General features: G+C 33.4%; 1 protein-coding gene across 1 annotated transcript; it reads left to right on the forward strand.

The window, feature by feature from the left end:
* Positions 1 to 202: 202 nt before the first annotated feature.
* On the forward strand, positions 203 to 1,845 carry LOC120073643 (transcription factor ORG2-like). The gene is made up of 3 exons (XM_039026448.1): positions 203 to 364; positions 1,173 to 1,499; positions 1,777 to 1,845. The coding sequence occupies exons 1-3, from the start codon at positions 203 to 205 to the stop codon at positions 1,843 to 1,845; spliced, it is 558 nt and encodes a 185-aa protein (XP_038882376.1).
* Positions 1,846 to 15,361: the final 13,516 nt, after the last annotated feature.

Consider the following 15,361-nt stretch of genomic DNA (forward strand, 5'->3'; position numbering starts at 1 on the left):
AATAACTTCTATATAAGAAATTAAACAGAGCAGCCATGTTAGCATTATCTTCTTTCTTCTTCCTCAAGATTGTTTCTAAGCAATAGAAAAGGGGTGGTCATTTGGAGAGCACTGTGAACAGAACTGCAATAATAAAGTGGTAGCTGAAAAAACTTGTACTGAATCGCCAATTTTTCATCTTCATTTTTCTCTTCCAATATAAATGGAAGTTGATGATAAGTTAACGGCTTCAACCATTGTTGGTGTAAATGATCTGATGGCATCGAGGAGGCTGAACCACAATGCGAGCGAGCGCAATCGCCGAACGAAGATCAATCTTCTATTTTCTTCTCTTCGCTCTGTTCTTCCTCCTCACGATCAACGGGTAAGAACAAAAAAATTCCGTGATCAAAATCCGACGAATCGATCCAGGTCGGTGTAGCCTCTTTGTGAGAAAGAAAAGGAAACAAGAAAAATTTGATCTGAAATTATCGATTTTAAAAGATTTATATCACTACTAAATCTCAAAAACTTAAAAGCCCTATTTAGAGATTATTTACCTATAAATTCCTTACTTTCGTTATCCGTATTTGATTTTTGATTTTTAGTTTTTGAAAATTGTCTATAAACACACCTTCCATCTATAAATTTCTTACTTTATCATTTTTTTTTTTTTACCAATATTAGTTTTCAAAAATCAAGTTAAATTTTGAAAACTAAAGTAGTTTTAAAAACTTGTTTTTGTTTTTGAATTTGGTTAAGAATTCAACTTTTATATTTAAGAAAGACTTAGTTTTAAAAAACCATAAATAGAAAACGAAATGGTTATCAAATAGGATCATAGTTTTTGAAAATTAAGTCTATTTCCTCTCAATTTCTTATAATGATGTTGTTGAATTCTTAACCAAATTAAGAAAACAAAAATAAGTGTTTAAAAACTACTATTTTTAGTTTTCAATACGTGAATTGGTTTTTGAAGACCAAATCAACTTTTGAAAACTAAATAAAAAAGTAACTTTTAATAAACTTGTTTGTGTTTTTTGGAACTTGGCTAATGATTCAACTATTTTACTCGAAAGATGTAAACCATTTTAAAAAATGAGAGGAAATATGTTTAATTTTTAAAAACACAAAAACGACGAACTAGATACCAAACGGAACTTAAATGGATAATTGGAATTTGATTTATGCAGAAGAGATTAAGCAATCCAGCAACAGTTTCAGTTGCACTAAACTACATATCAAATCTACAAAAGCAAGTGGAGGAACTTGTTGAGAAGAAGAAACAGCTCATGATTTCGATGATTACGAGGAGATCACAAGAAGAAAGCAGCTCAAGCTTGTTGGCTGTTTCAACCAATAGCCTTAGTGAAACAGAAATTGTCCAAATAATTTCCACCTTTCATGGAATCCCTTTGTCTTGCATCTTGCTTGGTTTACAAGAAGATGGGCTTCACCCTCTTAATATTTCTTCATCTCTGTCCTTTGGAGGAAGAATCTTTTACTATTTACATCTTCAGGTAACTAATATGTATTATTTCTATTTTAGTGTTAACGTGAACCTAGCTCAACGGTTAAGTTATATTTTTTCACTAAGAAGTAAGATGTTTGAATGACCTTCTGCTTCACTTTCGATCAAGATGTTAGAGGTTTCTAAAAAAAGTATAAATATTAATTTTGAATATTACTTTGGTTCTTGTATTTTAAATCCTGATTTATTTTTATTCTTGTACTCTTAAAATATTCATTTTGATTTTTGTACTTTCAATTTCTTCATTTTTTTTGTCTTCTAAGTAGGGGTGTGCATGGGTTGGATTGAGGGTGTTTTTTTGGACAAACTCGAAAATTCGGATTGACATAACCTAAAGAATCCAAATAAAGTTTCTAACCCAACCTAACCCAACCCTTAAAATCCGGGTTGGGTTGTTGGGTTATAATTTATATTTTTCTTTTTAATTAAAAATATGTAAATTTATATACAACACATGACTAGTAACTAAAATCTCATAAAATTCAAATGCTAAATACCAAATATATAAAATATTTATTGCAAACTTCAAATAAAGACAAATATCATAACAATTTTAAAAGAAAAATATTTAATTCACAAATTAATCAGTACAAAAGTAATAAAATTTTAAACAAAGAGAAATATATAAAATATATTTTATTTAAATATATAAAATTCGGGTTAGGTTGACCATTTTAGCCAACCCCCGACCCTACCCAACCAAACAAAAATAGAAAAAGTTTAACCCGACCCAACCTAAAAACAAAACTAACCCAACCCAACCCTTATATTTTGGGTTGTGTAGTCCGGATTGTTCGGCTTGTCGGATTATTTGAACACTCTTACTTCTAAGAGTGAATATTTTGGTCTCCTAAATAAAATAAAAATGAAGCAACCAAAATTGTTACTTTCTTAAAACTATAGAGATCAAAATAAATATTTTGGAACGAAAATTCTTTAAAGTATAGGGACCAAAATTAACCAAAATTTGAAAATACAAAGACAAAAAAATGAACATTTTGATTGTACTACGAGAACCAAAATGTACCAAAAGCCAAAAGTATAGTAATCCTGTAGGGGTAGTTTTATGATTAAAGCAATATCATCATGTTTGACATTAGGTGTGAAACTTGGATGGATTAAGATTTAGGTTAAATAATTAGTAAAAAAAAAAAAAAATTATCGTCAAAATGAGCATAACTTCAACTGTAATTGATATGTACTTTTCGTCTAATTTCCATATATTCCACTTGTTATACCTGTACTACAAAAAGCTGAGTATATATATATATACACAAAAAAACACAAAATTTTCCCAAATTATATATATAGGGAAAAAGTCTTTAATATAAAGACATCATATAAGCTCTGTGTTTTATGCCATGTGTAAGGTTTCCATGTTCATAAAAGTGAAAACGGTTGGTCTAAGAGTTTATATTAAATGACATTGATGAAAATATAGTGAGAAATATCAAAATAAAATAATCTCTAAGATGAATTCAAACTCGCCTCTAGTACAAAAACATTTTTCATATCAACTACCAAACTTATTAGAATTACACCAATTCATATCATATTACACATGTTTTTTATTTGTTCGAGTTTCAACTATACATGGGGTAGGGATGTTCATGAGACCAGGACAGTTTTTCCATCCACGTTTCCACTCTCTATTTAAGTTCTCATCTCTACGCCATTTTTCGTTTGATTTCGTTGTGTGAGATTACCTTATCGAAAATTATTCTTCACTATTTGTGATTAATATCTTCTTAATTTTGATTAAGTAAATTACTTTTTCTAGTTTTCTATTTAAATAGTTGGTTTACAAAGAAAAAAATTCGTTTAAAAAATAATCTTAAATTTTCGAATAAAGAAAATTAATGTCATAAAATTTTAAATTTAGAGTTTATTTATAGATTTAGATAAAAGAAAGAAACCAAAATGAAAAATAGGGCAGGATTGAGCATGGGATTCAAACATTTAACCTTCTAGTCGAGAATATGTTAACTAAGCCATGTTGCTTAGATTAGACAATTGCATATGATTAAATTGAAGATTTGAAAATAAATAGCGCCTAACATACATAAATTTGTATTATCAACTTCGAAGACAAGAGGTTCAATCTTCTATCCCACATGTTGAAAAAAGAAAAACACTTCTCCCACCTCATCTTGGTAACTATATTTTTTGTAAAGAATTTGATAACTATCTTATATTAATTTTCTTATCAGGGTAAAGAGCTTTAGTTTTCATAAAAAGCTCTTTCATTGAAGTATTTAAGGTTTATGGCACATTTAAGCCTTTTGTGAATCTAAACCCGTGGATAGGATCAATGAAGAATTTAAAGATGTGCATCTTTAAATAATGATTCTACTTTTCTTGTTCCTTTCTGTCTTTTGTAGGTTGAGAAAGAAAGAGAACGATGGAATCCAAAATTTTGAATGACAAAGTGATGCCATTATATGATAATATTTATTATTTGCAAACATTTTATAAGAACTATTAGTCCCTATGATAATGATTTTGTTTTTAGTTTTTCAGTCGGGAAGTGATGCCTTTTTTTTTTAGTTTCTTGTAATGATAACTTTTAGATGTCTTAAAGAAATTAATTGGTAGTCAAATTTCGAAAACAAAAACAAATTTTTAAAAACTATTATTTTAAATTTTCAAAACTTAGTTTGGTTTTGTGAGACATGAGTAGATGGTTGATTACAAAACAAAGAAGCATATAGTTAAAAGGCCAAGAAATTAAAAACCAATTGATTATCACACGAGACCTCAATTCTTCATTTGAAAATATAATTTGCTAAAATATATGTCTAATGTAGGAAAAAGAACTATTGTCTTCGCAAAAAAGAAAAGATGATATTTACGAATGAAATTTGAACCATTAGTATATCAAGTAAATTGATTGTTGTGTATGTATATTAACATGAATGAATGTCAAAATAAGCTTAGTTCATCAATAATTGACATGCTTTAACTCTATTGGAGTTGGAGGTTTGACCTTATAATGGTCGTAAAAAACAACATAAATAAACAGAAGAGAAAAATACCCTTTTGATCTCTATGTTATGGGTTTAGTTTCTATTTGGTTCATATATTTCAAAATCTAATATTTTTGTTCTTAAGAAACTAAATCCAAAATCTAGAGAAGAAGGGTATTTTTTGCTAAACAGAAATATATATTAATTAGAGTCATTACCACGCTAAAAAATAGAATAATAACAATTATTATTTTTATTACGTAAGTTCTACCATTTCTTTCTTTTTTTTTCTTTTTTTTTTTTACAAAGACATTGTAATTAAAATGTGGGATGGAAAATCAAATCTCAAACCACGAGGTTGATAGTATGAACATTAAACCAGTTGAACTACATTCTTGTTAGCAGTTTTATTTCATTTATATAGAGAATTAAGAATTAAAATGTAATAGAAACTTTTTTTTCCCAGAAAAAAAGCAACAATTAATTAACCGACAGAAAGTAGAAAGTTAAATCTGAACACTTGAATAATGAAGATGAACCAGAGTATAACAAGTTTCAAAGCCCAAGCTATTTTAACTTGTGTAAAAATTGAAAAAGCAACAATATCGGTTCATCAGTGTTTGTTTTGCCTTTCATTTGTAAAATCTGATATTGTTTGAACTTAGATAAACATCGAGTTCCATCTTACAACCAACTGAAGAATTAGAGAAGTAACTCATGTAACTTATAAATAAAAATTATGAAGTTTTCTCATTTTTTTCAATGTAAAATCATTGACAATGTCAACTCGTCCTCCTTCCACTCGAGCATCATGATGATTTATCATGTCCATAATGACTCAAGACACCATATGAGGAAAGAGATACCCATAGGGCCCTCTCTGATACCAATTGAAAATTTAAAGTAAATCTAACATAGAATACACAATAGAAGGGATAGAGAGACATAGAGGTTGGTAACCACATTCAGTGCAATGTCACCCACTATTGAGGGATTGTATGCCCAGTAGGAAGTACGCGTATCTAATAGACTCCTTTAGCCTTCTATGTAAAGCCTACTTTTAAGTTTCAACTTAGGCTTACTTCCACACATAAGCTTATCTAGCTTTGAACGAGATATCGTCAGTATAACAATTTACTTCCACACATAAATAAAGATTGTAAGGATTTTTACCGACATAGCTACACTGGGGCCTACTCCGATACTAATTTATTACGGGCGATAGAACTCTAGATATCTCCACAATGATGTGATATTGTCTACTTTAAGCATAACCCTCATAGTTTTTCTTTTGATTTCATTCCAAAATGTATCATACCATTGGAGATAGTTGTCCTCCCTTATAAACTCAAGATCATCCCTTTAATTAATTGATGTGAGACTTTGATCACATTTCCAATAGATACAAAACATAGTGCTTGATATAGTACAAGACATGTTAGACGACACATTGCTCAAGTTTTACCTATAATAAAATCAGCCAATCATATTGCAGTAAGAAATTCCAAGTTAGGTTACTTTTTAAGGAAAACAATCAACACAGCAGAGCACGACAGTAGAACAAAACAACAAACCAAACACAAAAACGAACCAAACAAAGTTAGAAACAACCAACAAAAATAATCAGAACTAAGCCCAAAAAAAAAAAAAAAAACTATAATACTAAATTGTTATAATCACAAGAAAAAGCAAGTGTTTATTCACCTCTTTTTAGTCTTAGAAAATAGCCAAAGTCAGATCCATCAACATAAAAAGGCCAAAAAAAAAAAAAAAACACAAAAAAGAAACTAATAACAACACAACAGTAAAATGAATCGTTCAACATCCTCAGAGTCCTCTGTCTCATTAACAGAAGTAGGGGTGTTCATGGGTTGGATTCGATTGGGTTGAAAGACTTTTTAGATCCAACCTAATTGTTCGGGTTGTAACTTTCTTCAACCCAAATAATCCTTATTAAAAAATGAACCCAACCCAACCCAACCATGAAATATTTGGGTTGGGTTGGTTCGGGTTAATCGGGTCATTTATTTAAAATTTTGTTCTAAAAATAGCAAAACGTAAATATGTAAAAATTTAATTTAATTATTTTCATATATTGAATTAAGATGAACTACTCAACTTCAATTTATATAGTGAAATTTTTCTTTCTAAAGTTCAAAGAAACTACTTTTAAGAGTGGTTGAAGAATAAATTTTTAAAAAATATTGGAATTAAATAAAATTAAAATCAATATATGTATAAATAATTGTGTTATGAATAACAAAAAAAAAATATTTTAAAATTAATAATAAATTCGGATTTATTCGAGTTGGTTTGGGTTATTTTAAGTGAACGCATGAACCAATCGAATCCATAAAATTTTCATTTATTTGAACTCAACCCAACCCAAATGAGTTGATAACCCAATCCAAACCGTACGAATTGAGTTAGATTAATCGATTTTTTCAAGTCATATGATTTTTTGAACACTCCTACGCAGAAGTAAGAGTCGACCCATCAAAGTCTCCCATTTTTAGAAAAATTCCTAGGGCTCTCAACAATCATTCCCGAAGTGGAAACCGTATCCAAACGGGTAACAGACAACTGTAACAGTTGTAGCAAAAGATCCACTTTTGCCTTTCGGTTAGTGTAGTTCTTAATGGTAATACTAGAGACCTACGATACAGTGGCAAGAACCTGCACGATCCATCGTAAAAGACATCAATATCCTCAGTAGGCAGCATGTCTACAAAAACAAAATATGGGATGTCATGAACATGTTAGCTCATGATGCCCTTGAAAAAGTTTACAGCGGTAATTAATGGGCTAGGGAGCTGGGCTAGGATGATTCTTTGGTCCAATAATATCGGGCTTCTGAGCAATCAAAATTCCACAAATCATTTTTGAAAAGCAGATGATGACTAAAACGTGTATGAGTAATATGGTGATGAATTTATAAGGTTTAGTGCTATAAGGTTTAGTGCAAGCATACACTATTACATGCAGTAATCTAGATTGTATTTTGAGTATTGTATTCCACGAAACTAATATGCAAATCAATTCTTCCTAAGACAACACTTTTAATGCAAACCAAGGGTAACTAGTAAAAATAGGTGATTTTGGGGCCGATTGCGAGTAATAAAGGTAAACCATGAGTGACAACAAGAATTAGAGGTCAAGTTTCAGCTCATAGACAATTTACATTAAGCTAGATCGCATCACAGATGCATCGATAATTATGAACATAGAACAACTCTTGTTTTACATTGCTTTAAAAGTTCATTTAGGATGCTGATAGCACTAAAATGTGTTATCTCCCTTAGCTTAGCTCGAGATTATTATACTATTTAATGTGTTAAATTGGTTATTTTTTAGGTATCGAGTAGTTTGGAGGTAGAATTGATCGTTAGGGAAAAAAGAAAACTATAATAGATCAATTTAGAGCCTAACGAAGTAACTAGGTCAAATGGAAGGGAAATTGCCGAATGACCTTTGGAAGACTAGCGCCTCGGTGCTATGCGATGCCAGAAGATAGTAGGCATGGAATTGGACAGCATCGAAGCTCTGTAAAGGTACCCCTTGACATCACAAATTTTCAGGTAATTTTTAATTTGATTATTTTGAATTATTTGGGTGTTATTTCGATAATATTAAGGCCAAAAAATCGAATTATCGAGATAAGTTAATTAATTTAATTGGAATTTCAAGAGATTTGGAAATTTGGATTTGATTCAAGATGAGTTGGATAATTTATTTTGAAATTTTTGATTCAATTGAAATTAGATTTAAATCTTGAAGAGAAAAGAAAAAAGAATGCGTGTGTATACATATATATATATGTACATATACATACATTTATGTATATGTATATATTTATATAATATGTATGCATGTATACTTGTGTGAGGGGAGCTAGCCCAATCGCTATCTGAGTAGCTTTACAACTCAAACTTGTCAACTTTTTTAAATATGATCCCAAAGGCAGTGTGCCTTTCAGATATCTCATAACTCTTTTTGTATCAACCATATGATTCTTGCTTTGAGAGTGAATAAATCTAGACAAGACATTTACAGTGTACATAATGTTAGACCTAGTGGATGTGAGATACACGAGACATCCAATTAGACTTCTGTACACATTTTCATCGACATGTTCTTCTCCACCATCCTTTTGCAACTTTTCCTTCTAAATCATTGGAATGTTCACACTCTTACACTCCTCCATACTGAACTTCTTTAATATCTCTCTCATGTACTTCTTCTAGCAGAGGAACACTTCATCCTGCCTTTGTTTAATCTCCATAACTAGGAAGTAATGCATCAGACCTAGATCAATCATCTAAAAAACCTTCATTATTTCTTGCTTGAGCATCCCTATCTAAACATCATCACTTCCTGTCACCAGTAAGTTGTCTACGTAAAGAGATATAATCATAATAGGAGTACTTGATTTCTTCATATAGAGTATGGATTCACTCAGACTCTTCATAAAATCCAAGTTCAGAGAGTGATCATCCATCTTGTTGTACCATGCCAAAGAAGCTTACTTCAACCTATAGAGATCCTTCTTCAACAAATAAACTTTGTGCTCTTATCCTGGTATGATGAATTCGTCTAATTGCTCAACATAGATTTCTTCTTTTAACATTCCATTTAGGAATGTTGACTTCACATCTAGCTGCTACACCTTCCATTCATGTTGGGCTGACACAACCAGTAACAACCTGATTGTGTCTATCCTTCCAACTAGTGAAAAAGTCTAGCAAAATTCAATTCCCTAGACTTGTGCATACCCTTTCACTACTAACATGACCTTGAGATTGTTCGGAGCCATCTAGGTTCAATTTGGTTTTGTAAACCCATTTGACTCCAATCACTTTCCTGTCTGCATGTTTCTCCACTAGCTCCCATGTATTGTTCTTCTCTATCATACTCAATTCCTCCTTCATTGCCTCAATCCACTTCATATCTCTCTTAGCTTCTTCATATTATGCAGGTTGTAATGCAATTACACTACTTCTTTCATACACCTCACTGAATAGTCCAGTCCCTCTAATTGGTGCATCATCAACTGATTCATCAGGATCTAAAAAGACTTCTTGTTGCTTCAACTTTGCTTCTTCTATACAGTCTAACTTCTCATCCTTCAATAACTTAACATCTCTAATCATCATCTTCTATGTGTGAGGTTGATAGATTTGTAGGCTTTGGACACTATGCTATAGCCTATAAAGATTCCTAGTTCATCCTTCTCACTCAACTTATCTCTCTTCTCCTGTAGAACATTAAAAAAAAAAAAAAAATCAATGCCAAACATCTTCAAATGTGTCAGTTTGGGTTTAGTATTAAACCAAGCTTCATAAGGTGTCTTCTTCTCCAATACTCTTGTAGGTAATCTATTCAATAGAAAGACTACTGTGTTTGCTGCTATAGCCTTTAAAGATTCCTAGTTCATCCTTCTCACTCAACTTTTCTCTCTTCTCCTGTAGAAAAAAAAAAAAAAAAAAAAAAATCAATGCCAAACATCTTCAAATGTGTCAGTTTGGGTTTAGTATTAAACCAAGCTTCATAAGGTGTCTTCTTCTCCAATACTCTTGTAGGTAATCTATTCAATAGAAAGACTACTGTGTTTGCTGCTTTAGCCCAAGATTATTTTGGCAAGTTCTTCTCATGCAATAAACATCTTGTCATCTACACAATACTTTTGTTCTTCCTCTCTCTGACTCTATTTAGTTGTGGAGAATATGAAGCAGTAAGCTAATGCTCTATCCCAACTTCTTCAAAGAAGGAATTGAACCTTTGCGATGTATGTTTAGTCCCATTATCAGTTCTCACTACCTGAATCTTACAGCCACTTTGATCTTCAACCCATCTCTTGAACTTCAGAAACACTGCAGTTTCTTCCCACTTATGCTTCATGAAATATATCCAACACATTCTGGTATAATCATCAATAAAGATAACGAAATACCTGTTACCATTTAGTGATAGAGTTGGTTGAGGTCTACACAAGTCAGTGTGGATAAGCTGTAGTTTGTAGTTTCTCAGTTTCTTTTCATTGTGACTTCTTAAATGGCAACCTTTTTTGCTTACTTGTTAAACAAGCTTTGTACTTTGTTTTCAGCTCCTCCATAATTGGTACCCATACTGCCATCTCATTCTTTTGCAGATACTACAACCCTTTCTAATGAAAATGCCCTAACCTCTTATGCCATAACTCAATGTCATTCACATGACACTAGAAAGCTATTTGATCATTCTCAAGTGGATCAAACGAGAAGCTCTTGTGTTGCATCTTTATTTTGAATAACTCATTCCCATTGGAATAAGAACTTACGCACTTTCATTCTTCAAACAACACTTTGAATCCATTCTCTACTAATTGACCAATGCTTAACAAGTTTTGATCAATCTCAGGGACAAATAACACTTCAGTAATCAACTTGGTTCCAACACAACTCTTTATTGACACTTTGCCTTTCCCCTTTACTTCTAGATACTCATTGTTTCTTATCTTAACCTTTGACTTGAATGACTTGTCAAAATCCTTGAACAATGCTTTATCACTTGTCATGTGATTAGTACACCCACTATCAACCAACTAACCATCACATTGAATGACTGATTGAAACAAATAGCCACAAAGAGTTGATCTTCTTCTTGTTATACTGTATTATGTGCTCCTCTTCGCTGTTAAGTTTTTGCTTCCTTATGAAATCATTCAATGTGCTTCAATAAGTGACACCTTCTACATTTCACAAGCCTTCTCTAGCATATGAAATGTGGATGATTCTGCTTCCCACAGTGCTTGCATGTACTACCAGCATCCTTTACAGCAGACTCTGAGCTATTAATGCCACTTTCCTTCCTCCCTTTCTACTTTTTCTCTCTTCCATCTTCTCCTTGTTGCGCTTTAGCTTTCATTGCCCCCTCAATGCTTCTTTTAATTTTTGTCTCATCAATCTCCTCTGCTCTTGTTCTTACAAAGCATTGTTCGTTGCTATCATGATTCGAGCTGGGAGTGTATTGTATAAAATAGATTGGAAAAATAAATTCTAAGTATAGATGTTGCATTGATGCTTCGATGCGTTTAAGTATTTGTAATGCGTTGGTGCATTAGAAAAATGCAATCAGAACGCACGACACTTCTATTATTGACGTTCAAGTTTTCCTAAACCAGACCCAAGTATAAATCTAATTTAGGTTCCTGGCAAGTCCAAGGTCGAACTCATGGATTCAGTTAAACAAACGCAGACCTTGCGTTGTAGCTATTGTAAGGGTTTTCCTAAGTATATGAGAAAAATGTGTTATTTACACTAAAGTGTTGTGCCTGTGCAAGAAGATACAAAAGAGTTGAGTGGTGAGTGATGGACCATGCGAAAATGGAGTTTAATGTAAGTGGTATACGTCGGTCTAAGATAAATGTACACAAACCAGAATGTGATGTGGATGAGATGGGATGATGTGCTTATCTTTTGTTTATGCGTTGGACTTTATTCATCACTTCTCAATGCGAATAACATGCAAAACCTAACTCTAGGATGCATGCGTCTAACACAAAATGCAATAGACAGCAGTAAGTCTATTTCTAGATGTACTAGGCGTCCTACTTGATGCTGGCTTATCTATTCTCTCGAATAATCTAAGTCAAAGATGCTTTTACTAATTGATCAAGTTGGCTTAAGCGTTGAAATGAAGTTTTGAATAAAGTATAAATGCATTCAACATAAACAAGAAATAAACAATTGCAAAATGTGATGGATCAAATATATGAATTTTATAAAGAAGCAAATTGTCTTTAAAAAAGCAATATTCAATCAAATGCAATGAAAGTGATAAATGAGATGAAAAGAACTGAATGAAGCCACAGAGTACAATCTCTTGTATCTCTTTGGCTCAATTCTGTTGTGTACAATCACTTGTATAGGAGTTAAACGAAGTGTCTTTCTTAAGCTTGGCTTCTTCCGCTCCCTGACGGGCAGTGGTGGTGGTTCTCAACCCTTCTGATCATCTAGGCACCACAGCACAGCTTAAACTACGATTACGCTAATTACAGAGAGTGAGAGCCTTGATAAATTTCTATGTACTTTCTAACTGCTGAACTCTAGAGGGACTTCATCTATTTATAGGTGTTGGTCATGTTCACTTGGTGAATGGGCAGCATTAAAGTCCATGCCATGGTCAGCATGGAAGTCCATGCCCTGATCAGCCGCCTGACTCTCGGAAGCTTTTCAGATGCCGCCTAACTCTCGGAAACTTTTCAGACGCCACCTGACTCTCGGAAGCTTTTCAGATGTCGCCTGATTCTCGAAAGCTTTTCAGACACCGCCTGCTGCTCATGTCCATACTTGCAAGTGGTGATGTGACACAATCAGCCTGGATCAATGAATCTTCTCTGCGTTGAATTCCCTCCGACGCATGGCCCATACGTTAGAGCTTTCTCTGCGGCACTTCTCTAATGTGTTAGCGTTAATCCTCGTGTTGAAATCCTGCAATACAATGCGTTAGTGTCACGATATTTAGTAATAAAACCTCTTTTGCATGAGTTTACTAATGTTTGAATAAATCCATGCGTTTCTTCTAAAAATGAAGAGAATTTATCATTAAAAACCTTAGTTGTTCCAACTTAAGCGCAAAAATAACTTGTATTTCTACAAGTTTTCACCACCCCCAAATTTGAACAATGCTTGTCCTCAAGCATTCCAATATAATTCTTTGTTATCTCCTTTGTCTTAGGTATGCATAGTTCGCCTCTCATCATATTCAGTTATAAGTTTGAGACAAGAGTTTGGAAAATGTAACTCAGATGGACTCTTTTCTAAAAGAACTAATGTTTAGTTTCAAATGCAGCAGGCCTTTTATCAACAACTCCTTTCATTTCTCAAAACATTCCAGTTTTTTTTTTTTTTTTTTTCTAACCCAGCAATGCGTTAAATGCTCTTTTTAAGGTAAATTCCGGATAAAAAGAAAAAAATTTTATGAATTCACTTACCCATGCGTTGTTCCAAGTATCCCACTTTCTTTTTGGCTTGCCCCCACGGGTGTCATGCGAGCATCCAACTACGTGTGAGAACCCTTCACAACTAAACTCATATCTAATATTCATGCATTTCAAGATATAATTTCTTCAGAATAATAGAGGAGTTCTATGGGATGCGTTGGTCTAGGAGACTTAACTTCGTTTTGGCTTGCCTCAACGGGTGTCATGCGAGCATCCAACTACGGCTAAGTGTCCGTTCCAACTTAACTCATGCTATTTTGAGGTTTTTCTTTTAAAGTAATGACAGAGAAGTTGCGTTTAACATTTTTCTTATTTTGTTCCCTTTCTTTTTGATGTACTTGTTTGATGCGTCTTAACTCGGATTTCCTTCATCCCAAAATTTGGAGATGAGCTATACTCATCCCAAATTTGGAGACGAGTAAAATCCTCATTGCCAAAATAGAAACAAAATTTAAAAAAGTCTTTGAGAATCCGAAAGGAGTTTAAGACTTAAAGCTTACACGCGATAGAAAGAAAACATAGTCTTTTTAGAGAAGTTCAGGCTTTGTTGATTTTTCTAACGCCTACTCTATACTTATAGATTTCATATAGTTGATATCATTGAGGTCAGGCAAAGCACAAGACTTAGAAAATATCTAAAGAACAAAAATAAAGTATGCTAAGGTCAAACGTGAGGAACAAAATGATAGAAACTTCTCATTCATTTTCATAGATTCACATGACACAAACAAACAAGTCAAGCAAATACAAAAGAACATCAACTAACTCAAACTACAAAATAACCCAACACTCCAAAACTCTATTGTGCTAGCGCGTCATCTCTGCATTCTTCTTCAAGGTCTTCATCCATAAAGTGCAAAGGGTTTCTAAGATGGGCCAGCAATAGAGGCAGAGCAAACATCCCAACCAAGACCTGATTGATATATTGCATTGTATAAACGAATTGATCTTGCATCCTTCATGTTTGTTGCCTTAGGTAATCTCTTAGAAACCGATTTTGTTGCTGAGGACCTTCGATGGACACAGCCAATGGTCTGAGCTGATCACTGATGAAAGTTTTCAACTCTTCTAAGTCAGCGCTGCGTTGAGGTGGTGTTGATTCTTCATTTCTTGCAACTGGGTCTTCAAAATTTGGTGCGTTGCTTGATCCTAACCCAGTTGGTTCATAGATAGTTGGAGGAGACACAAAATTGGGAATTAAACTTGGTAGGGGTAAAGGAAGGGAATAATGGATTTCTTGATCTATCTAAATAGGTTCTTGATGCATTTGATCAAGACTCCCTTCTAGTGGGGCCATTGGTGAGTCATGGAGAGTGAGGTTGAGGATTGGTTGTGCTTCTTCACCCGTAAGATCAAGCTCTGCTTCATATTCTTTATGCTCTGAAGCTTCATCGCTGTGTTCAACAATCTGGACTCGTCTTCTTTAGGGGGCGCGTTTGGATGATCGAGGTTCGGTTGCCACTTCTTTGGTAGGTAAGGTAGGTTGATACGGCGAACTGTGAAGTAAACGCCTTACTAACTTTATATCTATCAAACCATCGATCTCTTCATGATCATCCCCTAGAGGGATGCCCCCGCGTTCACATAGTGCACAGATCAGCCAAGGGAAGTAGTGTTGCCCTCGTGGTTTAGTCTTGATGGTCTTGATCTGATCCCTTATAATTCTTCCAACATCTAAAGAGATGCACTGCATGATGCAATATGTAGCCAAGACGCGTTCCTTTGACAATGTTTCATCATGCGTTGTAGGCATGATGCTCCTTTTGATCAGATAGTACCAAAGATTCGCGTCTGGGGTTAAATTCCTGGAAGTGGGTAGCACTCGAGAAATAAGCCATTTTCTACAAGTTTATCACTGAATTGACGCTTTCTTCCCGAGGTCTTCTTAGATAACGTGTCGATTAC

This window comes from Benincasa hispida, chromosome 3 (assembly GCF_009727055.1).
Source record: "Benincasa hispida cultivar B227 chromosome 3, ASM972705v1, whole genome shotgun sequence".
NCBI classification, from domain to species: Eukaryota; Viridiplantae; Streptophyta; class Magnoliopsida; order Cucurbitales; family Cucurbitaceae; genus Benincasa; species Benincasa hispida.